The sequence below is a fragment of the Calonectris borealis genome, chromosome 4 (genome assembly GCF_964195595.1).
Source record: "Calonectris borealis chromosome 4, bCalBor7.hap1.2, whole genome shotgun sequence".
In the NCBI taxonomy this organism is placed as follows: domain Eukaryota; kingdom Metazoa; phylum Chordata; class Aves; order Procellariiformes; family Procellariidae; genus Calonectris; species Calonectris borealis.
Window position 1 is genome coordinate 26,324,102 of NC_134315.1, and position 25,920 is coordinate 26,350,021.

General features: G+C 41.7%; 3 protein-coding genes across 10 annotated transcripts in view; 1 reads left to right on the plus strand and 2 right to left on the minus strand.

The window, feature by feature from the left end:
- Nucleotides 1–6,484: 6,484 nt before the first annotated feature.
- Nucleotides 6,485–24,309, minus strand: LOC142081784 (toll-like receptor 1). Of its 4 annotated transcripts, none has more exons than XM_075148909.1 (2): nucleotides 24,233–24,309; nucleotides 6,485–9,770 (listed from the first exon to the last, which is right to left on the minus strand). In XM_075148909.1, the coding sequence occupies exon 2, from the start codon at nucleotides 9,678–9,680 to the stop codon at nucleotides 7,224–7,226; it is 2,457 nt and encodes an 818-aa protein (XP_075005010.1). In that variant the 5' UTR covers nucleotides 9,681–9,770; nucleotides 24,233–24,309; the 3' UTR covers nucleotides 6,485–7,223. The 4 variants fall into 4 exon arrangements, with proteins under 4 accessions (XP_075005010.1, XP_075005007.1, XP_075005008.1 ...); XM_075148906.1 differs by lacking the exon at nucleotides 24,233–24,309 and adding an exon at nucleotides 21,042–21,129; XM_075148907.1 differs by lacking the exon at nucleotides 24,233–24,309 and adding an exon at nucleotides 11,124–11,498.
- On the minus strand, nucleotides 15,876–25,374 carry LOC142081785 (toll-like receptor 1). 3 transcript variants are annotated; one of them, XM_075148911.1, is made up of 4 exons: nucleotides 24,233–25,374; nucleotides 23,154–23,309; nucleotides 21,042–21,206; nucleotides 15,877–19,734 (listed from the first exon to the last, which is right to left on the minus strand). In XM_075148911.1, exon 4 carries the CDS (start codon nucleotides 19,669–19,671, stop codon nucleotides 17,713–17,715), a length of 1,959 nt encoding a protein of 652 aa, XP_075005012.1. In that variant the 5' UTR covers nucleotides 19,672–19,734; nucleotides 21,042–21,206; nucleotides 23,154–23,309; nucleotides 24,233–25,374; the 3' UTR covers nucleotides 15,877–17,712. The 3 variants fall into 3 exon arrangements, with proteins under 3 accessions (XP_075005011.1, XP_075005012.1, XP_075005013.1); XM_075148912.1 differs by lacking the exons at nucleotides 23,154–23,309; nucleotides 24,233–25,374 and adding an exon at nucleotides 21,929–22,008; XM_075148910.1 differs by lacking the exons at nucleotides 21,042–21,206; nucleotides 23,154–23,309; nucleotides 24,233–25,374 and having other exon boundaries at nucleotides 15,876–19,711.
- The window catches only part of FAM114A1 (family with sequence similarity 114 member A1), a 36,979-nt gene continuing 36,432 nt past the window's right edge, over nucleotides 25,374–25,920 (plus strand). The window contains exon 1 of one of the 3 annotated variants that reach the window (XM_075148914.1): nucleotides 25,374–25,437. The gene's annotated coding sequence lies outside the window, so the exon portion shown is untranslated. The remainder of the gene's footprint in view (nucleotides 25,438–25,920) is intronic. The other 2 variants (XM_075148916.1, XM_075148915.1) reach the window with 2 other exon arrangements.

Below are 25,920 nucleotides of genomic sequence, written 5' to 3' on the forward strand. Positions count from 1 at the left end.
ACTCTCCAGGAGGAGGCAGGTGGAGCGTCCATCTGCAGGTGGGTATATTTGAGTTTATGGGGTGGGTAGGCTGCGGTTCTACATCCCATGGAGTCTAACGGGAAACAATCTTGCAGATGCAGGAGTTGAGTGCAAAGAGCCTTCCCTTGGTGATGGAGTTTGCCAGCTGTTCTGCTGACATCCACATACCCATAGAATTAGAGAAGGAGAGGATATCTACTACTTGGAGAAAAATGCTCCTACAGCGATTGCTGAGAAATGCAAAGTACTGCTCCAGTTGTGTAACAAATCTTGCATGTGGGAATACAGAACTGGCAATTTTATTTAAAGAGTAGAGCCCTGAACGTGTGCTCTACAAAGGGGAGAACGGGGATTTGCAAAGCGTGGCTGGGAACCTTGCTGTGACGCTTTTGTGAGGAAGATCTGTATGGTCTGTCACAGCACCATACATCCTCGCCGCTTCGCCAGGACTGAGGTTACACCAGATCTATCTTCTTGTAACTGACCCTCCTCTGCTTGTCTGTGGAGCTGAAAAACTGGGGGGATGAATCAGTCTTTTTTCAATTGGCCGGGTTGTCACTAACATTGAGGAACTTGCAGGGAAGAGAATGATATTAACGAGCAGCTGTTCTAGAACGGGGATTTTTGTTGGGTTTTTTTATTTTCAGCAGTAGCAATATGTGGAGTCAGAATTGGCCTCCGTCATTGGGCTCTAGGTTTTAATGGCAGTTCCATAAATGCAGACGCGTCACCGACTGAGAGGCTGTGTGGAGCCCCTGTAGCATCGGTCACAACTCTACTTAGTATCCTGGGATGAAAACAATTCTCCATTATATTCTATGGAAAAAAGCAGATGAGATCCTATAAAAATAAGCAGCTTAATGGCAACTGATCCCATTTTAGCTTAACAAATGCAAATGCATAGAATTTGGGATGTTTAAGGAACATTTCTTTCCAATGCTCTGTTTCTCTTTCAAGGCTTTCACAAAATGTTTTCTTTAATATTTTCTTTTTTTTTAAACTAGAAATCTAAAATCAAATACCCTAAAGGCAGAACTTCTTTGTAACTAAGCGTTACTTTGGAGAATTTAAGTTATCTACCATGTTCATTCATTAGCCTATGTACATTTTTCCTGAAAATACTCATGCTAATAGTGAGGACAAATACAGTGAAGATGCAATAGAACTTTTAAATATCTTTATCCACATGCCTTGTGATTTAGGACAACAAAAGTTTAAATATTAAATATTTGAGATTATTTCATGCAAATGCCTTGTTTGTAGGATTTTTCACTTGAGTCTGTGGTGTCTTTTTTGTGGAATGTCAAAAAAGTCACAAATACGCTTACATCTTTCAGCTGAAAATGTGAACTTACATCTTAACTGGCTCATTGACTCATTTTAGCAAACTTTGATTTGAGGGGTATCTTTAACTTTTAAATATACACAACGAAATACTTTTAAAAAGTCAGTCCTTCCATCTTTGCCCTAAAGAGAAGCCAGTTTAGATCTAAAGATACCAAACCCTAATCCTGCAGTATGTGTATATTTTAAAAAAACCCTTTTTCACTAGCAGTATTGCACTGTGCAGTGTGTAACAGGTAATACTGTTTTACTAAAATGTGCCCGTTTAAGCCATTCAATTATAATGAATTAGTAGTTTCTAAGACAATTGCAAAAAGCTAAGCAGGTATTGCTGTGTGTGGTTTTGCTTAAATATACACCGCCATTCTGCAGTGACATTTCCAATGCCACATCTTGTCCAAATCTGTTGTTGTCTCTGTCAAGGTTAGCAACACGTAGATGAATACAAATCCTTTCTATAAAAAATTACAAAGCATTTTACATCTCTTAAGAGGGCTACACGAGTTTTCATTATATTTTACAGATATTAGCACTTTTTTTTTAATGTACTTTAAATATTAGAGGGTCAAAATAATCTTTCTGCTTAGCATCTCTCACCTGCAAATACAGCAGGGATATTATATTTACTTTAATACTTGTATAAACTATGCAGAAATTTTTTAATAAAATGTAATATATTTTATAAGCTAATAAGACTGAATGGGTAATTAAAGGTTTCTAGCGTGCATTACTATAACTTGCAAATATGGAGACATTTTGGTAATCTTTTCTTAATAAAGGTGTGAATGTTTAATGTACTTTCACTGTTTCTACTTTGGTAGTCCAATGGGAATTCAGTAATGACATTTTGTCATGTCAAACTGTGAACATAAATTTGTACTGTACAGTCCTCATACTATATTTAGTATACAATGCATATGTATTATACTTGTTAATAAAACCCTCAGAATATTGTTTGTGGTCATGTCATCATACGCTGTATGACAAAGAGCAATGACACCGGTGGAAGGGTCAGGGGCATGCCCGGGGATCCCTGCTGGCTCCAGGCAGCCCGCGGAAGCCCCTGGGTTTTCGGATGGCCCTTCTGCAGCGCCCGTGCACACACCTCCCGTCTGTACCTGCCCCACGCACGACCGCGGGCAGGAGCGGGCAGGGCAGGAGCGCGAGGCACTGCAGGCGCTGCCTGTAAGCACCGGCACCGCTTCCAGCTCCCGTGCTGTGGAGGAGCTGTGCCCCGCCCTGCACTTAGTGGCAAATTCACAAAAATCGTTTACTCGCTACTAATTAGGGGATTCTAATTAGTCCATTGGCGGGTCTGGAGCACCAAACATGCGAGTTTGCATTTTTTATCACTCGCAGAACGGCTGTCTGGGCCTGCTCCTTTAGCCATGCTCTTCCCCGCAGCCCTTTCCCAGGCCAGGGTGCCAGAGCAGGCAGCGCAGAGGCAGACTGCCAACACGTCGGTGCGCACGAGTCCTGCTCACCTCTGGGCACACCCGCAGGCTTTGCTGAGCGATGATGATGTGCACAGCTGACAAAGAATGCTTTTTATTTCTTCACACCTTTTCGGATGCCTAAAAAGAGTGAGCCCGGTTGAATTCACTATGCATCTCTTATCACTTTCCATTCCTGCTGAGGTAATTGCATCGGGGTGTTGGTCTATTGGTGCCTGGGATCCAGCAATCAGCCTGCCGAGCTGTGGGGCTTGGTGACCCAGCTACGCCGTGGTGACGTACAGAAGGGAAAGCAGGTACAGCAGAAAGGAGGCATAAAAATAAACCCCTGCAAACAGCAAACAAAATGTGAGAAAATGACCGGCTTGCATATCCTGGCGTCCTGCTTGAAAATCAGGATTGCTCATTGTAAAGCAAGAGTCGGCGCTCACATCCTGCTGTTGATTTATAAGATCCATTTGTTAGCGAACCAGTCGGTATCTGTGCTCCACAGCCTGCTGGGCAGGAGAGACTGGTGGCGTAGGGGAGCGGGTCACAGCCACGGACCCCGCGCGGGAGCTGCCACCAGGAAGGGCTTACCCTGACACACGCACCTGCGCGAGGTCCCGCATTTGCTGGGCCGATGGGATTATTTATTTCCGTTTTCCTCCGAGGCAAAATGCGTTGCACGTATTCTAGCATGAGCCATCATTTTGAGGAAATAGTCAATGATAATTTAACCGGCCACTGGGTGTCACCCTTAGTCTGAGAAAATGGCAAAATTTAAGTTTACAAGATTGTAATTTAAGAAAATATTTCTTTTCTCACAGTTAAGAAATGAAGCTGTTCCCTCTGTCTTGCCTTCTATCACTGAGTCAGGTCCTGTCATGCACAGAAATCTGCTCAGATTCAAGACTGATCTTTGTTTCTCTACTGCAATTTTTAGCCATAAAAACACATTTAACATATCCTCTATGATTAAAACTGTGGTCTGGCCAAACACTGACAAAGTTGATACACAATGTTGCTTTCACGCGTGCTTCCAGGCCTGTGAGCTCAGTGAGAGCAGCACCTGACATCATTTTTGTAAATATGGACATTAGCATGACAGTATTTCAGGAGTTCAACCAGATACTTGCGTCCTGTAAGCCTTGAAAACTTCCCATCAAGAAACACCTCTACGAACACAGTTAAAAAAAAATCTTCAATAGCACATTGCCTCATAAAAACCTGTGAAGAAAAGAGTTTGCTACATTGGGCCAAAACAAAAAATAATCAATACTTTATGTATCCTCTGAACAGAAACAGTTTCAGGGAAGCAGAAAATGGAAGTTCCAACAGAGAAGTGGCGAGAAACACTGTCAAATGCTAACTTAAAAAAAAAAAAACAAAAAAAAAACCCACAAACAACAAAATGAATCTGCTTTATCAAAGGCACTCAGAAGTGTATTCTAAGCAGCTATAGGGTATGGTACGGTATGTAAATTACTGAAATACTTGGCATGTGCATGAAAGATTTGTGAGGTAGGAAGGACAGAGTATAAAGAGGTTAACATCCAAAACCAATATACTTGGCAGACTTCAGAAACCAAATTATTCCTTTCACACCTACCTACAACTTAGGTTTCAGAACAGTCTTAAAGGTGAGGCACTCTCCCACGGACCAGAGCCCGTACATTATGTAGGACATAAAACCCAGTTTGCTGATGCATTACATTTACAGAGACCGGAAAGCCTGATTTGAGAAATTTTACTTCCTCTTTTCTCATCTAGTAAACAGGACAGAATATGGGCCCATTAAAACGTTACCACTGAGCGTGAATGCTAATCATGTCCTTAGACTGTAACACCTGGGAGGGGGAACGTCTTTCAGGAAGGAGGGGCACAGGTTTTCTGGTAGCGTTCTCCGCTGTAAAGCGCCGAGGAGCCCTAGAGAGGTAAAGGCTACAAAACTCCTGGCCAGCTGAATGCGCACTGGCCCCTGCGACTGAACAGTTCCTCAGGTACCCGAGAGCTGTACAGCACACAAGCCTTAAACTACAGACAGATGTAACTCTGGCTGTAGCTGAAATAAAGAAGCCACTAAAGCTTAGCCAGGCAACTGCCTGAGAGCAGACAGCGATGTTCCGGAGGAAGTGAAGAACGTGCACCCAGAGGGGTGCTGTACAGTTGGGAAAAACCTGTTCAGAAGGAAACATCGCAGCTCCAGAGGTGCATTCAGACTGGAGCCCCAGGTTTAACTGGGGGCCACTTCTGTGGAAAGCGCCTCACAACCGGCCGTAACTGGCTGGCCAGCACACGAGGTTTGTGATGCACTTCTGGCAGCAGCCCGCTGTGCCCGATGCCCGTGTTGGGTTGCCATGAAGCACGAGTGACTCTCAGGGTAGGGTAAAGCCTCCTGACTGAACTCCTGCAGAGCACTAAGCTTCTCTGTGTCCTTGGACATCTCCCCTCATCATAAATAACCTGCTTTTCAAGCATGCTGCATCCATCAGCTCCCACTGGAAGTACTGAGAGTTTAGCAGCCATTTTTAAGATGCACAAAGAAAGCTCGGTCCCGGCTTTGGGAAGGGGGAGATCTCAGTTACGTGTTACCAAACAAGTCAGGAGCCAGCTTCTCTTTACCCGAAATTAAGACTTAATAGAGATTTTCAGCCCTTCTTTCCAAAGGTCTGCATTTAAAGCCAGGCACCTAGCATCCTACTGCGATACCCAGTTAACCCGAGCGGGCAGGTGGGTGCACAGCAGCGTCTCAGCACCTCTGGACACCAGGAAGCTGTCCTGGAGCTGCCCATCCACTGCTTCATCTGGCTGCCACCACAGACGCCTGCAGGCGCTCGGTCAGCCGCCTTGGCGAGTGTCAGGGATCACATCCTCTTACTGGCTTGCTCACCTCACGTGCCGCTCACGGCTGTGAGCAGAGGGCTCTGCATTTCCCTTAAACGGTAAGTTTAACACAACTCCTCATCACCAGTGAAATGACACAGGAAATATAATAACAGATAAAAAATGTGAGGCTTATTACGTTGTCAAATTAAATCCAAGCACAGCAAAAGATTAGATGTCTCCTATCGACTAATACCATTAGTTTCATCACTTTGATTTTAGCAGAGAAGTTATTTCCAAATGAAAATTACTGCTTTTTCACCTGCATGATGACCCTCAGCACCTGCTAATAAAAGGGCAATGCAACAGAGTCCAGTGAAAGTCTGGAGATAAAAGGGGATTTCCCTCCAGACATCAAGCTTCTGAGTTTAAATACTTAATAAATGACCTAATTCAGTGACAGTTCTGGTAATACCACTCTTTCTCAATGGTTGTGCAAGTTCTGTTTCCTACTGTTCATTTGCAGCATTGCCAATTTTCTATAAATATGAGGGGGTTTCCCGTTATTGTCACGTAAAAAGTATTCTAAACAGCTATAAAACTACATTATAATGTAGGTTACTTATTAACTGTTGCAGAGAGATAGCAATAAAATACATTTTATAATTTAACAGAAGAATTACAGTTGCACAACTGAGGGAAATTTTTGTAATGAAATGGTAATATATTGAGGCATCTTGTTTTTGTTTGCCTTCTTACAGCTGAAAGAGTTCGTAACAAGAAAAATATTTTATTGAAATATATAACTACATTTTAGAAAACAGGAAAAGCAAGCAACCCAATACAGCTTGATATGATCATAGCAGAAAGCAGCAATATTATAATACTACAAAAATTTCATAAGCAGATATTAACTATTATTTTGAAGATAACGAATAGCAAATTCTATGAAATCATGACTTAGTAGGTAAATCTAGGTAAATGGGAATGTTTAGTACAGCAAAAGAAGAAGAATATTAAACAGGGATTAATGGCTCCAATTATCCAGAAAAGTCTCTGTCTGTGATGAAGGGAAAGACTTCCAGAAAGAGAAAACAGACTCATAACAAGGCCCAGTGAGGTCTGAAGGTGTAGGGATACTGTACCCTTGACATCTACTATACCAATGTACATGAAAGGATTTAAACAAGAGTTTTCTTCTTCTTTGTGTTATTTAATTAAACCCAAGGAAGCAGATCCCTTCCACCTTAACAACACAACATCCATGTCAGAACAAAGATTAAATGCGTGCTTTGACAATCCCGATGACACTGAACAAACCACTATTTTTGTTACTTTCAAATACGGCCAGAATCAACAAGAAAAGTCCAAATTAAAGGCAATCCCAACTCTACAAAAATCAGTGTAATCACTATGAAAATTTCTCTCTCCATCCCTTTGTTGGTGATGGGCAAATACAGAGGACTTCTGACTACTTTCATGACTAGAATAAGCAATAGCAATTTCTGTATGTATCACAAATACATTTTGCTATAAACAAGGAACACTGTAAAAAAGGATAAAAATTTGGTTAACACAATTTAAGGCAAGACACTCAAGTCAGTTATTCACATACTGACTTACACTACTAGTAGAAGTAACATCACTATACTCCTCATTTACTTCAAAGGATATTGGCAGGTTAATGCTAATAGCTGCCCTCAGGTTAGCCCAGAAAAGGGCACGCTTGCTCCTCTCCTTTGGCCACTCCAGGTAGGTTCGCTTTGCCATGAGAGCCTTCAGCTTGTGATACCTCGCAGGGATAATATACGGAGGGATCGGCTCCAGTAAAATGAGGATTAAGCTGTTGGAATTCTCACTGAAAAATTTGTGATGGGCAAAGTACAGCTCATAGTGACACCACTCGCTCTGCACAAAGTTGGGGGACAACACAAAGATCGACTTGTAGCTCTTCTCAATGCAGTTGATGATGTTCTCCATGATGCTCTTGCCAGGGATGAAGTTTCTCTCATGCTGGCACAGTTGTACACAGCCCTCCCCCTTCTCCAGGTTCGGGATCAGCTCGTTCTTCACCCACAGCGAATCGCGCTCGCTGTAGGAAATGAACGCGTGAAACTGCAGAACGGTCTCCTGCTCTTCGGGGTGGTTGTGCCAAGCTCTCCGCTTCGTCTGCGTCCACTGCCACATCATCCGCGCGTACCACGGCACGTCCAGGTAGATGCACAGAAAGGCCACGACAGCCACCAGCACCAGCGTCAGCAGCAGAGCTGTCACAAGCAAGAGCGTTGTGTTGCAAGCCAGTTCAGTCAGGTGGAAGTCCTTCAGCTGCGTTCCTCGCAAGTCTTCCGGGTACTCGCACATGTACGCCGCCGGCCAGCCAAACAGCTTCCCCCCAGACTGCCTCTCCAGACGGATGAAGTCTTGCAGTTCACAGGAACACTTGAACGGGTTGTGCCCGGCTTGTAGCTCCCTGACCCTTGGGCAGCTCTGGAAGAAGTCAGCAGATGGGGTGAGGATCGAATTCATCTCTATGTTCAGGAACTCCAGGGACGTAAAGCCGCTGCAACCCGGCAGGTCAGCCAGCCTGTTCGATGCCAGGTTCAGCTCTTTCAAGGATTTCAGCTCAGCCATCCCCTTGGCGACACTGGTGATCTGGTTGTTTTGTAGGTCGAGTTTTTCGATGTTGACTGGCAAGCACTCAAACACAGAATCCGTCAACTGATTTGAGGACAGGTCCAACTCTGTCAGAGACTCAGCCCACCGGCATTGCACATCAGCTGCATCGTGACTCAGCAAGTTGTTGCTCATGTCCAAATATTTCAGCAATTTCATACGGCTGGTCATGAAGCTTACCTTGGAAAGGCTCTCAAATTTATTCCTCTCCAAAATAAGTAATTTCAGATCTGTCAGAGTGCCACAATTCTGGAACAATTCATCCGTCAGGGCATTGTGAGAAAAATTTAAATACTGAAATGAGCTTGTTCTGTTGGGGCAAAGCATGTGTGGCATATATGCATCATATATTGTCAAACTGGCAATATTCATCTCTGAAAACTGTCTGTATAGAATCTCCTGGTTGAAATAATATAGTTTGTTACGAACGTGCTCCAAAGTTAGTGTTTTCATGGAGCCACCCAAAGATACTAATTGTTCCAGAGAGCTTAATAAGGATAGAAATTCATACTCAGTCAGCTCCACCAGTGGTCCACGAAAAGTCAAATTTCTCACAGTCAGATGCTCCACAGGTGAATACCAAATAAACAGGAAAATTTCCAAAATGATAGCCCATTGTAAATCCACAGTGTCAAGCATCAGAGCTCTTGTCTTGATTTTCTTCAGAAGCGTTAAAGAAGGAGAGGGGAAATCTTCGTAGCTCAAGGTATATCTTAAGTTAACTATTTTTAAGTTTTCTGAAGTGCTCATTCCATCATACAAGAGGGAAAAACTGAAGTTTTGGGTTGCTGCAAAAACAATATGGAGGCTCCTTGTATTCAAGGCTGTCAGACTCTGAGGCTCATACAGAGAAAAGTCTTCTAAGGTTAGGAAGACAGTGTGCAGCTGCAAATGTATGATATACCTGAAGTCTGACCTTCTTATCATTGTGGCACTTAATCCTAGGTACTCCAAACGAAACATGTACCTGAATTCCTGACAGATGGGCAGGGCAGTAAACTTATTGAAAGAAAGATCTAAATGTCTAAGATATTCAAGAGTTTGACAGTAAACTTTAAAAATGTTATTATGAGATAGATCTAAGTATTGTAAATCTTGATTAAAAATGAAGACACTGAAGTCAAGCTCCGTAATTAGATTATGAGAAAGATTTAATACTTGAAGGTCAGAAAGATAAATAAATTCTGAGATACTTAGTCCAGAGATCCTATTATGTGATAAATCTAACACATGAGTATGGACTGGAATGTTTTTTGGAACATTAGTTAGCAAATTGCTTGAATAATTTGCAATAAATTCATTTTCCACAGTTGGCTGGATATTATTCCACAGTGTGAATGTAAAGACACAAGCAAAGACGTAGATATTTGTAAGGGGTCCCATTATGCCTTCCAGGTTTATTTTGGTTCCTTACAGAAACACAGAAGCATATCTTTGTTTGCTGTTCAATATGTCTCAGTGATGAGTCCAGCCCTATGAAAAGAAAACACATGGAATTTCCTGAAATTGTTGAACTGCTGAATTTGCTTTTTATTGCTAAAATAAAATTCAATACAAAATTTATGTAGTAAAGATTTTATTTTTACATACTCTTGTTCTAAGTTCCTATCAATCCTCCTTACCCTTATTCTTTAATTCGAATTACTGATTTTCTCAGCTAAGTAGAAATTAATTCCTTTTTAATTGGAGGAATACAATCAGTGGCAAGTTAAAAAAACCACAAAGATGTTAAGAAATAAAAATTTCTCAAGAATTTTCAAAAATTCAAAACTGGTACACTCAGACATCAATGCATTTAGGAGTAAAGGACAACACAACAAGCCTCCCATCTGCTCTTTCCCTACACCCCATGTCCACACACATTTGGGGACAGCACTCCAAAAGCCCCATGGGCCCTAATGGGAATGCCAAAAGATATTCCTCTTCACATCCCAAAGGCCCAGGACACAGCCATGCACCCCCTCAGCATCAGCTGATCAGAAAAGCTGATCAGCTTAGGTTTGCTATAGCACAAAGACATAGAGGTCCATTTTTCCAGAAAGCCAGGAAGCTTGAGGAGGAATGATACTGTCTCATGAATATTGTAATGCCAGTCTGCCCAAAAGCATACTAACAGGAAAACCACAGCATAACCAGACAGTACGTATGAAGCACTGGTACCCAAAATCTGAAAGAAAACACACGATGCCTCCAAAGACTCCAGGATTTCCTGGGTGTCCTAGGAAACATCCTACATTTTCCAAATTATCCCACAGTTGCAACTTGGCAAAGAACCTCTCTAGAAACAGTGAGGGACAATGAGTCTATTTCTAAGGATCAAAAAGCCCAGGGAGAGAAAGATTTTCTGGATATGGAAAATGGTCCAGTAGAATTTATATATGGTCATATCTACCAATAGCCTACATAGATTTGGAGAGGCATCAGTCCTATCATGATTATCCTGGGCATTACTCTCTTGTCATCAAGCATTTAACATAACACATAGACAACCTGAAGTATGAGCAACTCATAAACTGTTTCAGGAGACAAACAGCCCCAATTTTTTTTCCTGTGCTGATTTTGTTTGAAAAAAAACCAAAGTTTTGAAATTCTGCCCCTGTGTAATCTTTTGTTAAATAAAAACCAAAAGCCTATTTTTTCAGTTCTAGGTTATAAAGTGTGTTAGTCCCCAATAATTTGATTGACTGATGTCAAAACTCATCCCTTCCCCTCCAAGTCTCCTACCAAGCTTAATCAAGTTTTCTTTCAAATAAGTAGAGCAAAAATACGTGTAATTAACATCACCAAAAGCAATAAAAGAATAATCAGTAAAGTGTAAATTTCTACCTCAATAGAATCCAATTGAGAGGTCAAATTCTGTCTTCAGAAAGTTGTGCTAGGGTATCCGAGTACAGAATAGAAATGAAGCTGGGATGGTTGGTCAAAGTACAATATCACTCACAAGAAGAACCAAGACAAGGAAATGTGACGCAGCTTTCTTCAAAGAGCAGCTGACCCTGTTCTTCAGAGTCCAGGCTGGTAAAGAACCTCTTGAATCGCATAAACTTTGATCTGGAACTATCTGGAGGAACTTCCCCCTGGGCAAAAGGGATGTCAGGAACAAAGCAAGAAATGTTCTGAAGGGAGAAAAAAACAATGGTCCATGCTCCATTGCCAGATGAGTTTTAATTTACTGTTCATGCTACGCTAAACACTGCAAGAAAGGACGATCCATGCTGTATAGCATTGAAGAGTGCCACAGTCAAAGAAAAAAAGCAGACATGTGTAGCAAAGCAATATTAAGGATCAATGGTTACCCCTCCAACACCATTTTATGATGGTATTAAATTAGAGTTGGCTGAGAATGAAAATTGCCATACCAAACATTTTTTCCTTTCTTCTTTGTTGAAATTCAACATACAGATGATCATTTTCACTGAAATTTCAAAATGCAAGAATATCTTCCAACAGTGAAGAAACACCAGCACCTGAGATTTGATAGAGTCCAAAATACACACAACAAAAAGAAAAAAAATGTAAATAATGGAGCAAATATAACCCACCTTTTGTGCATGGAATTACTCTCCGATCGAAGAACCAGCAAAAGACCTCTGCATACTTGGTTAACATCCTCAAAACAGAATTTCAAACATACATAATCTTCAAGCTGGGGAATCTCACATGAGATGCTAATTCCTTATTAATTACTACATCAGGATGTAGAAAGAACAGGGTTTTCTTATATAGGCAATATGATTCTAAGAGTTAATCAAATTTCCCTACAATGCAGGTATTAAGAGCACAATGAAAGTAAACTTTTAACAGTCCAGACTCAAAATATATTTACTTCTGTAATATTTACAGATGTGTATGGTTTAGGATGAAATGAACCTATCTACGGTACAGAATATTCACCAAGGCAAGTTTATGTAAATAATTCTGCTAATTTCATGTCTGCTTCTGATGGTTACACAGATGATGTAGAAATTCGTCAACCGCATCTCCTCTTCTGCACACACAGAAAAGAGGAAGCAGAACTCCCACCACCAACTTCTCTTCATATCAAAATCTCTTGCAGAGCTCTACCCTGCTGAGTTATTTTCCTCAGCAAGCAGACTAATTAATGTAGCACATTGACAGATGACAAAAGCTTAGATCTCAAAAGCTAGTAACAGGGGCAAACTGGCACAGTTCAAAACCTTTACAGGTCAGTCATCTCTACACTAGAGATGCCTCGGAGTTTTTCAGGGATGCCCCGCATTGTAGCTTTCTTCAAAAAATTATAAAAAATGAACTACAGAGAATATTCACTATGATACGAAAGCTGTAAAGAAGCCATGAAGAACACAGCAACATAGGGCAATCTGGGAATGGAGGAATCCAATAAAGAAGCCATTCAATTAACGTCTTGAATAGGGACATGAGCCTAGTGAGCAAATCAACAGAGTAGAGAGTGCATGCATCACAAAGGCAGATGTAAATAACCAAAACCAATGCCTCGCTCCCATAAGTCTCCAAACTAATACAACATGCTTCAGTAAGATTAATTAGCAAGGAAGAAAGAAGCAGAGATGAATGAAGATTTATTTAATCTTAATGAATTTTAAGATTAAATTAATGAAGTATGTAATGAATTCTTCAGGTATTAGCAAACTAGGGGGAGAGGGGGCACCTTGGCCTATTCTGGACTCAGTCTAGAGCTTACTCCACCCCATAAAACAGCACCTTGGAGGAGAGCTGAAGGCAAGAAGGGATTCAGCTAACAAAAGCTGGGAAGTATGAAAATTTATTCTAGATAGCGATGCCAGCTATATTTCAAGATTGCATTAGATTCCTTTTTAAACTTTTCTTTTGCAATTACCTTTTTAATTTTGTAAAGAAGAATTTAACCATTTGCTTTGCTGATAGAAAATGTCTGGTTTTCATTTTGAGACTGATGAGTAAGATAGTCTGAACTGAAACTGAACTGAAACCATTCTGCTTTCCTTGGTGCAGCGAATCTGAGCAATACATTACAGAAAACTCTGAGACACCTTTGACCCAAGACAAGACCGGGGATGATGAATGTTTCTCAATAAGCAGCAAGAGTCTGCTTGTCAGCTGATACTGTCTTGTCTTCAAGTTAAAGGAGAAGTTCCCGTTGCTGGGCATTAATCCATGAAAGTGAATAGATTAAGGCAGTTGTTGACAGAACAATAATATCACAATTAAATTGAGAACTAAATTATGCAAACCAGTGGCAGTTTTACTTCCAATATAACCCATGAAAATGGATTTTGTTGCATGGACAAAATCAAATACACCATCAGCTTTCATCAGAACTGACTCCAGTGCACACAGAACTGTAAAAAGCAAAAGTATCTACACCTTTAGTTGCAGTACGTTTAATTTCCTTACCACCCTTCTTTATGAGACTTTAAAATACATTCAAATAAGCAGTTTGCCATAAAGAAAAATTTGCAACTAGTTAAAATAAAACTGATACTCCTGAATACCTCTGTTAAATCATTCAGAACATTGCATAATGTTGCTTTTACTAACAAGTTCAGCAAAGCTGTGTTTGGGGCTGGTTTCAGTTTACTGATTAAGTCATTTTGCATGGTACACAAAAACTAAAAAGCAGTGTATTTCTGTTCACGCATCCTGAAATGTACCAGCTAAATACCATCCTTTCCAGAGTCAGCATGTGTGTACACTCATGCAGATACCTTGTCCCATTTCTGAAGTTTATATTGCTGGGGTTTTTTGTAGCTGATTCTATCAATGAGCACCTATCTTCACGAACAGCCTTTCCTCAAGGTACATTTCACACTTCTGCCTGTATGCTGTGATTACTTACCCAGAGAGGAACCGCAGCTACACTGGGCTGGGTACCAGCAGCTATTCAGGACCAGCAGTACGCCCAAAGGCGTGAAAAATCTCTCCAACTGGAACTGCAGAAGGAAACTTAAATGTGCGAAACACCGAGTTAAAACATAGCCAGAGCAGATGGACTCATCCAAGCACTCATGAAGAGTTAGTACAATTATTAAAGATTGCAAAGCCAGTGTTTAGTCATATTGAGTACCTTATCTTCAACTGCAACTCTCATTGTCACAACTTAACCCTGTGTGTCAAGTAGGTGAAACAAGGGTTAAATGCCACCACAAGTCAAAATGAGCAGAGATTGTATCACATTTATGCCCAAGCCTATTTTGCTTGGGCATAAACAGACACAAAGATCACAGCTGTGGAAATCAAACTGGTAACACAGAGCCACCTTGCAGAATACAGAACTTTCTCATTTATTGGTTTATCAATATTGCTTCCTCTTGACCAAACAGTGACTACAAATGAGCATTATAGTCAATCTCAGTAAACGCTTCTGAAAGAAAAAACAGCCAAACTGAAGCCCTGAGTAAAAACACGCCTTTCATAAAGGTTTTGAACCTTCCCCTCAGCAGAATGCCTCATTCCCGCAGAGTCCCATTCTTTTCGCTCGAGCGCCTTTCCCTGCTCTAACCCTCTGCAGTTGAGCTTCAGTGCTGATGCTTTGTAACATTTCTAAAGCTAAAAAAGAGCTGAGCTTTCAGCAGGGCAACCCACATTGCATCAGAACTCCCAGTCTGTCGCAGTTCAGTTTCCTTTATACTATATACTACTTAAATACACATAAAAACATTTACACTTCCACTTCATTCTGCACATGTTCTAGGTTTTGGAGGGTGTTTAACCCCCATGTTATCAGTGTTGTATGTGGATATTATTATGTCTGTCAAAATAGCATTCCTGCTAGTCACCAGGATGACTAGTCAAGTGCCAAGAATCTGCTCTGATACGGTATCTGACATCAGAATATATTTATATACTCCCTTTTCCTGATACCTGGAGTGCATTAGCAGTTACAGCTTTCAGTGCAGAACCAGTTGCAGACTCACATCACCAGGGTGCACAGAAAAGAGTAGCTATTTTCCAAAATGTGAAGCTGAAGTGGCTGACATGGGCTGGGAGACTAACACATGGGCCCACATCCAGGAAAAATTTCTTCTTGGACTAAAACTGCTTTTATAGAAAGTGTTCAGAGTATGGTGGAGGCTAAAACAATTGTTTTAAATATTCTGATACATATTGCTTGAGAAACTCATTCTCTCCTGTGGAATCAGAGAAACTAGATGCAGTAATTCACTGCACGTGTACCTGTCAATTATCTGGCACATAGCATGGACAAAAATCTAACAGTATGTGGGCTTCTGGTTTCAAAGTACACGTTTTAATTGCTCCCCATGCTCATTACAAGCTTCCCTTTCCAACGTTATTCACAAAAGGATTTTGGACATATACCAGAAACCTGTAATTATATATTTCTGCTCATGATAGCATCAGTTACCTTGCCAGAGGTCATGTTCCCAAGTTCTTTCCAAAGTGGCAAACAAACTCCTGCTAAAACCTTCCACTCCTGAAAGAAATAATTAATTTCTGGCAACAGCTGTGTGCTCCCACCTGAGTAACAGGAAGGATTCCTGGTGCATTCTTTGACTTTTAGAGGATTTCTCTGCCCTCCGGCCAACAGAAGAAGCGATATGAATTCATAAAGCTTCACACACAAGAGGGGATGTTAACTGTATTACAGAAGTTTCGAGGGCTGCTGACCTAAAACTCTGAGGCTTTCAAAGAAAATTTTCAAGCCAGCCACTGTGTAACAATCCAGCTGTCCCTGGTTGTGTGAAAGGGATAGGCAAACCAAGTTAAGTCTGTTCATCTTCAGTTTTCTAAGGGTTAAATGAGTCATACACTGAAGCGTTATTTGGAGGGGAAGAGGAAGCACAGAAAACATTTCTTTCCTCAGTCCTGAATGAAATGCCTGGAATTTGGTAATAGGTGTGTTATATTAATTTTGAGGCTAGATGGGATGAGAGAGCTAAAGGTGTTAAATTTGACCTTTCCCTTACAAATCATTAAACAGTTGCTCACAGTTCAGGACTTCAAGTCAAGAGACCTCAGCCTGCTTAGACCTCAGGCAAAAAAAAAGCAAAATCAAAAACTTTTGTTAACAATAATGGAAGACAAGAATGAGATAAAATGCAAACATTCTATATTAAATGAGGATTTCATCTTAACATCCCTTCTTCTCTCGTCTTCATGTTGAAATGCATTTTTGAAAGGAAAACTTCTTGCTTGCTGGTCATTTAAGTCTCATGTTCCAGACGGCAAACACCTGCTCTCCTGGGGGCAAAGAGGAAGTTTGCTGTGATCATCTTCAGCTGTTGTGAATGTTTGTCAGAGCCCAGCCATGTTTTCTTGAAGGTAAAACAGCACAAGCACAGGTAACGGGGCCTGCTGTATTTCTATAAAGGACAGCAAATATTGTAAATGTAGTTTATCTTTCTGACTCCGTGACTAGAGGGTCTTACCTGCTGTCCTAAGGCCTGGCAAATTTTTTCAGCCTCTGACTGGTTATTGCCTTTCTGATCAGAACTCATAGCTGTGCTGCAAAAGACACTATTCTGGCTGAAAATGACAGATTTTTTTAACAAAAAGCATAAAGTAAGATACATGGGTGAGAAGAAAAAAGTAGAAAGCTAAAAAAAAAGCAGGATGTAGAGAAGTCAAGAGTTTCTCAAGATATAGCCAATGATGATGAAGGCAGTTATGTTACTGCTGATACCCTCTCAGTTCCTTTGGTCAGGGATCTCTCTGGCCCTAGTATCTGGTATCATTTTCATTTCATACCAGAGGATGGGAATTAGAGCTCCGATTGTCAATTCACTTCTCTCTCACAGCAGTGCCAAAATATGAGCCCCAAAAGGTGAAGTAGCTTATCCTTCCTTTTTCTTTTTCTTTTCTTTTTTTTTTTTAAGAAAAACAACTGAAACCTTTCTTTCTCACTCAGTCCTCTTTTGTGGCATGGCCATTTTTGTCCACCTGTGCTGGATGTTCACAGAATCCTGTATCTGGGTCCTATCCTTTTAAGCTTCACTGAATCTGAGAAAACACTGCCCAGGAACCATCTCAAGCTCTGGACTTCTAGATATCTTCTCAGGATGCGTAATTTTCTTTCTTGAAATGAATTTTAGCAAAAGAGGTCCAAAAGTGACCAAGCTGCCTAAGCCTTGTGATTACTGCAGCTCTGCAAACTCTCCAGCAACTCAAGCACTCTTCCACCTGACTATACCAACTGCTCCAGATTTTATTCTGCTGAGAAAAATTCACTACAGTATCTCAACCTGTACTTCAAAATCCACATCCAAACTCATTTGTGATTTGCTATTTCTGTATCAACCTCAAGAGACTTCCAATAGGTGAGTTCAATTTTGCCTATAGTTAGAAGGCAGCATAGACAACTATGTAGAAACAAGGTTCTGTAACAAAAAGTTAAATACATTGACAACCAATGGAAATCATAAAGTATTTATTGCTTCACCAAGAAAAAACAGAAAAAACTCCATTAGAAAGATTCTTAATCTGTTTCCCCACACCAGTTTCCATCAGCCATTGGCAGATTAATGCTAATAGCTGCCCTCAGGTTAGCCCAGAAAAGGGCACGCTTGCTCCTCTCCTTTGGCCACTCCAGGTAGGTTCGCTTTGCCATGAGAGCCTTCAGCTTGTGATACCTCGCAGGGATAATATACGGAGGGATCGGCTCCAGTAAAATGAGGATTAAGCTGTTGGAATTCTCACTGAAAAATTTGTGATGGGCAAAGTACAGCTCATAGTGACACCACTCGCTCTGCACAAAGTTGGGGGACAACACAAAGATCGACTTGTAGCTCTTCTCAATGCAGTTGATGATGTTCTCCATGATGCTCTTGCCAGGGATGAAGTTTCTCTCATGCTGGCACAGTTGTACACAGCCCTCCCCCTTCTCCAGGTTCGGGATCAGCTCGTTCTTCACCCACAGCGAATCGCGCTCGCTGTAGGAAATGAACGCGTGAAACTGCAGAACGGTCTCCTGCTCTTCGGGGTGGTTGTGCCAAGCTCTCCGCTTCGTCTGCGTCCACTGCCACATCATCCGCGCGTACCACGGCACGTCCAGGTAGATGCACAGAAAGGCCACGACAGCCACCAGCACCAGCGTCAGCAGCAGAGCTGTCACAAGCAAGAGCGTTGTGTTGCAAGCCAGTTCAGTCAGGTGGAAGTCCTTCAGCTGCGTTCCTCGCAAGTCTTCCGGGTACTCGCACATGTACGCCACCGGCCAGCCAAACAGCTTCCCCCCAGACTGCCTCTCCAGATGGATGAAGTCTTGCAGTTCACAGGAACACTTGAACGGGTTGTGCCCGGCTTGTAGCTCCCTGACCCTTGGGCAGCTCTGGAAGAAGTCAGCAGATGGGGTGAGGATCGAATTCATCTCTATGTTCAGGAACTCCAGGGACGTAAAGCCGCTGCAACCCGGCAGGTCAGCCAGCCTGTTCGATGCCAGGTTCAGCTCTTTCAAGGATTTCAGCTCAGCCATCCCCTTGGCGACACTGGTGATCTGGTTGTTTTGTAGGTCGAGTTTTTCGATGTTGACTGGCAAGCACTCAAACACAGAATCCGTCAACTGATTTGAGGACAGGTCCAACTCTGTCAGAGACTCAGCCCACCGGCATTGCACATCAGCTGCATCGTGACTCAGCAAGTTGTGGCTCATGTCCAAATATTTCAGCAATTTCATACGGCTGGTCATGAAGCTTACCTTGGAAAGGCTCTCAAATTTATTCTTCTGCAAGATTAATGTCTCCAGTTGAATTAATTTGTCACATTTTTGAAAAAGAAGATCTGTTAAATCATTCTTTAAAAAATTTAAGTATCTAAAGGGACTGTCAGATGAAGGACACAGCATATGTATCATGTCTGATTCTGCTATTGTCAAGGCTTCAATATTCATGTCTGCAAATATTTTGTATAGGTCATCCTGTGAGAAGTACAGATCTGTGATTAAAACTTTCTTCAATGTCAATGCTTTTATAGAGGTACCTGAATAGTCAAAGTCATAGCTTTCGATGTGCGACAATTGTGTTACACTGTTAATATCGAAGTATTCAATAGATGAGTTCCATACAGTCTGAAAAATTTCAATAAGAGCATTCCAGTCCACTGACACATTTGTCAGTGTCAGATTTTGTAACCTGGAGCCTTGTTTGAAATTAGATAATAAAGCGACTAATTTTTTTACATTGTCATTCGTGATTTCTGACAATGACAGGCTTTCTGTAGTATTTTGTATCACAACCCAGTCAAAATTAGCTTTGGACTGATGACTGTTTGTATACAGGAGTGGCAGGCTCTTGATTTTTTTTGTCAGAACCATCTTCTGGAAAATCGTTAGAAACAGATGTGGTTCATTTTCCACAGACAGGCTGATATGGTTCCAAAAAGTTAATGCAAACAGACACTTGTAAAGAAAAAAGTTCCTGTGAGATCTCATATTTTTTGTCATATTGGTTTCTGTTTCCTTGGAGATGCTCAATACTTTTCTTATCTGTCAATCTTTGTTCTAATCCTGTAGCAAAACAAGCAAATAAAAACAAAAACCAGATTGTATCATTAAGAGGCTGTGAAAGACTGAATTATAGAACTTTTGTCTCAAAGACTGCTTATCTGGGCGAGGGTTCCTTTGGCTGCTGAATATGATAAGATCAGCTGCAAGGCGTGAAAGATCTGGGCGAGGGTTCCTTTGGCTGCTGGATATGATAAGAATGGCTGCAAGGCCACAGAGATCTCCGGCTAGTAAGGTGTGAAAGATCTCCGGCTGGCACGTGCTTGGACAGTCAAGACTCAGGAATGCGGAGACATGTCGTTGCCATGGAAACTGCAGCCCTCGAACGAGAATAAAAGGGACTGCCAAGAGGACCCCAGTGCGATCGCCGACCCCGCCGAAACACCGCGGACCCCGGAGCGACCGCCCACCGCCGGAACACCGAGAGACTTGGACCCCCGGGATGCCACGGATCCATGGTGGGGACTATTCTTGCAAATCTATCCTGAATACCTGCTTGACTTCTGTCTTTTTACTCTATTCTATCCTATCGCTACTAATTTTCTACTTTTGATATTAAAAGTTGCTGTTTTGGGTATACGGCATTTGATCTCGTTTTGTGTCTTAATCTCGCTCTTGGGATCATATCGAAACCTCCCCCGACTTCGGATCGGGACATTCCCGACATCGGATGGGGACAATAATATACTTTGATCAGAAAGTACAATATTTGAGGTCAGTATGGTCATCCTTTCGTCAGATACTCTCTTGAAGGATATGAACTAGACTCAAGACATTTTTTTAAATGGACTTGTGACTACGAAACCTGGACCGAAACATGATTTCTAGTGACTCTGCAATGAGACAGTAATAGCTGTCACTTATTGGACTAAAGCTACAACCTCAAGGACTACATCCTCTGTATCATTAACCATTCCACAAGCTTTCTTAGAATTACATTATTTGGTCTAAAACGTACATTCTCCTTGATCTAACACAACCTATATTATGAAATCTCAACAGTACAACAAAAAACACACAGTCCACTGAGTTCTTCTTTTGTAAAGAATGCATGAAACTAGGCTTGGAAATCATCTAGAAATAGTGAGGCAACATGGCAAAACTTTTCCAGCCTTTTTCCAGATTTGCATTTGGAAAAATTATATGCAGTTTTACCATCATAGCCCTCAAACTCATTTGGGCATGTGCAGAGGACAAAAGTTAATCAGCATCCTCTATCCTGTTCTTCCGATTGTTTGGGAAACACTACTAATGTGTATATAATCAAACAAAATATGTAGCTTCAAGAGAAACATGAAAAACAACTCTACCTTCAAATCATTATTTCTTCTTAGGACAAAATTTCAGCAATATCCAGGGACTACGTGAAAGAAGGATATGATTCTTCCACATGTGCTTAATTTTCTCTCTCATTCATATATGCTGGCATTCAGTCAAATTATTTACAAGTACCTTCAAACTTTCTTTAGAATATCCTATGAAGCAACAAAATTAACAACTGTTATAACACATGACCCGTGATTTAGGGGCTAACACTGGAGAAATTACCCTTTATAGTCATATCCCTTTTAATTCAGAAGTATCGTCAAGTCTTCAAACTTGACAAATAGAGCATTATCAAGATATAAGCAAAGAAGCAACCAGTAGGGTAAGCAAATCAACATCATAGAGAGAAATTGTCCTGTTGTTCAAAGAGCGAGAGAAGAGATCAAAATTGAGGTTTTAAGAGTTTTTCCAATATAAACTCGGTATAAACTGACTAAGCTTTCATATAAGAAATGTACAGAATGCATTGAGCTATGATGGTTCAGTATTAAGGCACGCGCTTCGCAACTTACCAGCATGGTACAAAACTCGAATGTTAAAAATATGTCTTTCACATGGATGGAACATATCATCAGGTTAGACCCATTCCTGAACTGTAGAAAAACTGTTTCCATTAAATCACTGTGACCCCCTTAACTATGGGTGTAGTGCTAATACAAAGAGACTGCTATTTGGCCAGCTTGTTTGGACAAATTTACTGAACATAAGCAACTTTACTCTCATTTCTTACCCATACACTTGAAAGTACATCATACACTTGCTAATAATGCTCTATGGAAAACATGGCTCATTTTCAAGTAAGATGCAGAATATAAAACGGTTTTAGCTAACTAGCAACCATATAAAATCAATAAAATGAAAAGTTTCTCACCAGAAATCCCTGCTCTCCGAAAAATGTACTCAGGAAAAGACAAAAAGAAAACTTCCTGTAACTCTATCCTACTGTGTAACAATACTTAGGAACGCCCAAACTTTTTGTATAAATGTTTGTGCCATCTACCGACAGCTTATGAAATGGCATTTGCTTTCCTCCAGATGTATTTTTCACATACAACATTACTGTAATTTCCCCATTATTTATTATTGAACTATGTGTTTTCGTACTTTGCAATAGATTAAGCAGGGGAAAAAAGTTAATCTTTTTACCAACTTTCTGTCTTCATCAAATTAATATGAAAATAAGTACTTCTTTTGAGCAAGTTTTACACTGAAATTCAAACATCTTCCTCTCTGAACTTAATAATGATCTGTCTATATGCATTATTCTGATTAATTTTTTTCCATTTAGCTATACCAATTTAGTCGTCAAGTTCTTATCGAGTACTTTATAAAAGTACTGTTTGTCTTAGTTTAATTTCCATTTAATGGGAATGGAAAAATAATCTCTCTCTTCTGCTCAAGCAGCGTTTGATTGGGTTAAATAGTGGACATGGAAACAGTGGGTAGGATCTTTTTTTTTTTTTTTAATTAAAACAGAGCAGCAACTTTGGTACTGAATGCCCAAACACTTGGGTTATTGTCCTGGCAAAGACATAAAACAGTCTCTCTTTATTTCTGTATAATGTTGGTCAGAAATTCCATCTTAGCTGAATCTAAATACAGAACTGCCACAGCACAACCTGCCTTTCTGGGTTAGCATACCATAACACATTCATGATTTAACATTTCAGTGATTCAGGAAGCAAAGGAAATAAGCTGAAAAATTTTTTTTACACTTTCAAGATTATTCTGTACCTTGTATTTAATTTCTCAGCTTCAAGTGAAAAAAGGTCATCCAAAAAAGGAAGGGAAAGATAGGACAGGTAGTAAGCAACAGAATATGGACAATTCATATTCTCTGTTGTTATGCTGATGAGCCTTATGGTGGTACTCTATGTTCCATTTCTGTCAATACAGACAAAAGTAGTCACATCTGGTTTCCAAACGACACCTTATAACGTTGTTGCATACAAACCTCACCATTGTCTGCCCTTAGCTGGAAAGATTTTGCTATCCATCCTTAGGATGCACTAAAATCCTAAGGTAAGACCTTGCTTCTACCAAACATTCATTCCTGTTTTGGAATACAACAGTTTAACTGCTTGAATATAACCTACCTGTTACCCTAATGAATGCAGAACCGGACGTACGTTTGGTTAACATGTAATAACTGCCGAAAATTAGAGACTCTTATTTGAGACTAATCTCTTCAATTAAGCGACAGTATGAGCTGGCCACTGGCATAGTTTGAGTTCTCCAGTTCTGCCTATATACTATAAAGATAGATAAAGCACATGTTAAACAGCAAAATAAGCAATTACCATTAATTGCATGCCATTAGCCCTCATATTTACCACTCAGATTTACCAGTGCAATCACTGGAAGAAAATGAGTATGTTCCTCAAACGTTATGCATACTTCTGTGTTTTGTTAAATGTAGTTAAATGTAGTTGTTTCCTTCCATCTTTTCTTTATATTTATATTTATCTGTTTATTAAAAGGCAAGTATCTTTTCTGAAACCCATTAGGAAGATAATGACACTCAGAGTAATAACAAACTTCAGTGAAATCTGAGATGAGTAGAAGTGTTCAATCTCTATTGCTCATTTATTCCAAAACCATTTGCAATATTACCATAGTGAGAAAATAAAAGTGAAATTAATTACTGAAAACTGAAAGAGAGAGAAAATTAGAAAATTCAAGTGCTAAATTCAAGAAAATAATTCAGGAACCTAGGAAACTAATATCTCCTTTTATCCCAATAGACAGACATACACATTTACGCACTTACAACGTTAATTTCATTCTGAAGTAATAACTTTATATTACAATAGTGATTAATACTGTCTTGCCATTCTAAAAGATGCATGCCCTTGTACAGAATCTGCAAAACTGACAGTGTAAGATCCACTTTACAGTCAAAATTACCACCTATGATGGGGAAAAACAATCTCCAGGTATTGAGCTTCACCTGTTGTGATTCCTCCTAAGATACTGCCCTTACTCTTCCACAAGTTCCACTGAAAAGCAGAGAGAAATCCTTAGGGCCACCCTAGATTTCATTTTCAATAAATACATCTAAACATTAATAAATTAACCTAAGAGATGCTAGAACTACCAGTATGCCCTGATACTTAAATTCTGATTGAAACACCTTCAAAATAAACTTCTTATTTAGTGATACAAACATTTGTACCTTAATGGGAAACTTCAGAGACTTTTGCCTGGTAAGCGTGTAAGTCACGTAGCGTGATCCATATTTGTGAAGCACGCTTCTGAAAACTGGGGCTTTATGTTGTGACCTCCTACAGCAGCTCTCCTCAGTGATTCATGTATTATGTAACGTGTTATTTTGCTTCCTATGGCAACAGTAAGTATTTCTTTCTTCGGCAAAAGAAGACTAGTGATAGAAAGGATGCTGTGGTGAATTGCGGAACTGCCTTTTATACAATAAAAGGGCATGCTTCGCCTTAAAATGAAGTGGCAAAAAGAGGAAAGGGTATGAGGAATTAGAGACAAGAACCACAGGTTGTTGGGCAAGAGCCTGCAATCCCCTTGTTCAACCAAGTCTTTCTTGCGTGGCTGCGGGCACCCAGTGCTGACATTAACTTACTGGAAATGTGTGTATGCACCTCCCAGTTTCTTTTAGCGGCATTTCCTGTAAACACAGATATAACGACGGTGCAAAGTGGCATCTGAAAAGCTGAATCTCAGTTAATTCCGCAGCCACACATTTCAGTAGGCGGTTGCTCGCAACTTGCTTTGACGAAGAATTAAACTTTCTCCAAAAAAAAAAAAATGACGTCAGCTCAGTGACTAGACTCATTTGTACTTAAAATGCCTCAATATAAACGTTATAACACCAGCGTTGTCCAATTTACCCCTTTTGCCTCCTCAGCTAGGACGCGAGGGGCGGCCGGCCCTGCTCCACCCGCGCCCCTGTCTTGGCTGGCGCTTCCGGCGGGGTCCCCAGCGCGGGGTCCGCCCACCCCGCCAGGAGACCACCGTGTCCCACAGGCGTTTGTCAGCCCGCGCCCCGTCGCCCCCTCCGCCGACCGGGGCCGCAGAGAGCTCGAAGCCGTGAGGGGCGATAATGGCGACCGGGGCGGCTCTCCGCGGCGGGTCAGCGCTGCCGCCTCGGCCCGCAGCCTGGAGCCTGGTGCAGCCTGGAGTCCTGGGGCGACTCAGCAGGGGCGCGGAGCAGCCCCTTCGCAACAGGCGGCCGCCTCAGAGAGACGGAGGGAGAGCGAGGGAAGACGAGCCAGCCCTCCCTCCTCCCTGCGGCCCAGCCGGCCCGCAGCTGCCCAGCCTGCTCTGCCTCCTCCCCCCGCTGCTGCCGACGTGGCGGGGCGGGGAAGGGGAAGGAGCAGGGGGCGCGCTGGCAAAGGGGACTGCTGAGCGGTAAGGAGCACAGCGATTTCTTCCTTTTCTCCCGCTTTTGAAACTGGCTGCCGGCTCCTCACTAATATCTCTACCCCAGAGGGGATTTCGAAAAGAAAAAAAAAACAACACAAAAGAAAAAGAAGGGGGAAGCTGTGGCCGCTGCGGGTTTGAGGGAGCGGCGCTCCGACTGCTCCCGCTTTGCCCTGGGCGCGGGGGCAGGTGGCCGCGGGGTAGGGGGAGCTGGCGGCGGCAGCGCGGGGCGCCCGAGGGGGCGTCGCCTCAGCTCGCCGTGCCCGCAGCGTCCCGCGGAGGGAGAAGCGACAGCAGACGTCGAGCGAAAGGGGAGCGCGGTGCCGCCGGCCAAAAAAGTTATCGCTCACGGAGGCGTGATCCGCGTCTGAAGGCGCCTGTCGGCGGCTGGGCTTTGCTTTCGAGGCGGGATTAAACTCCGCAGGCGGCGGGTCGGCAAGTGCCACCGAGCCGCGGCGGGAGCTGCCGCCA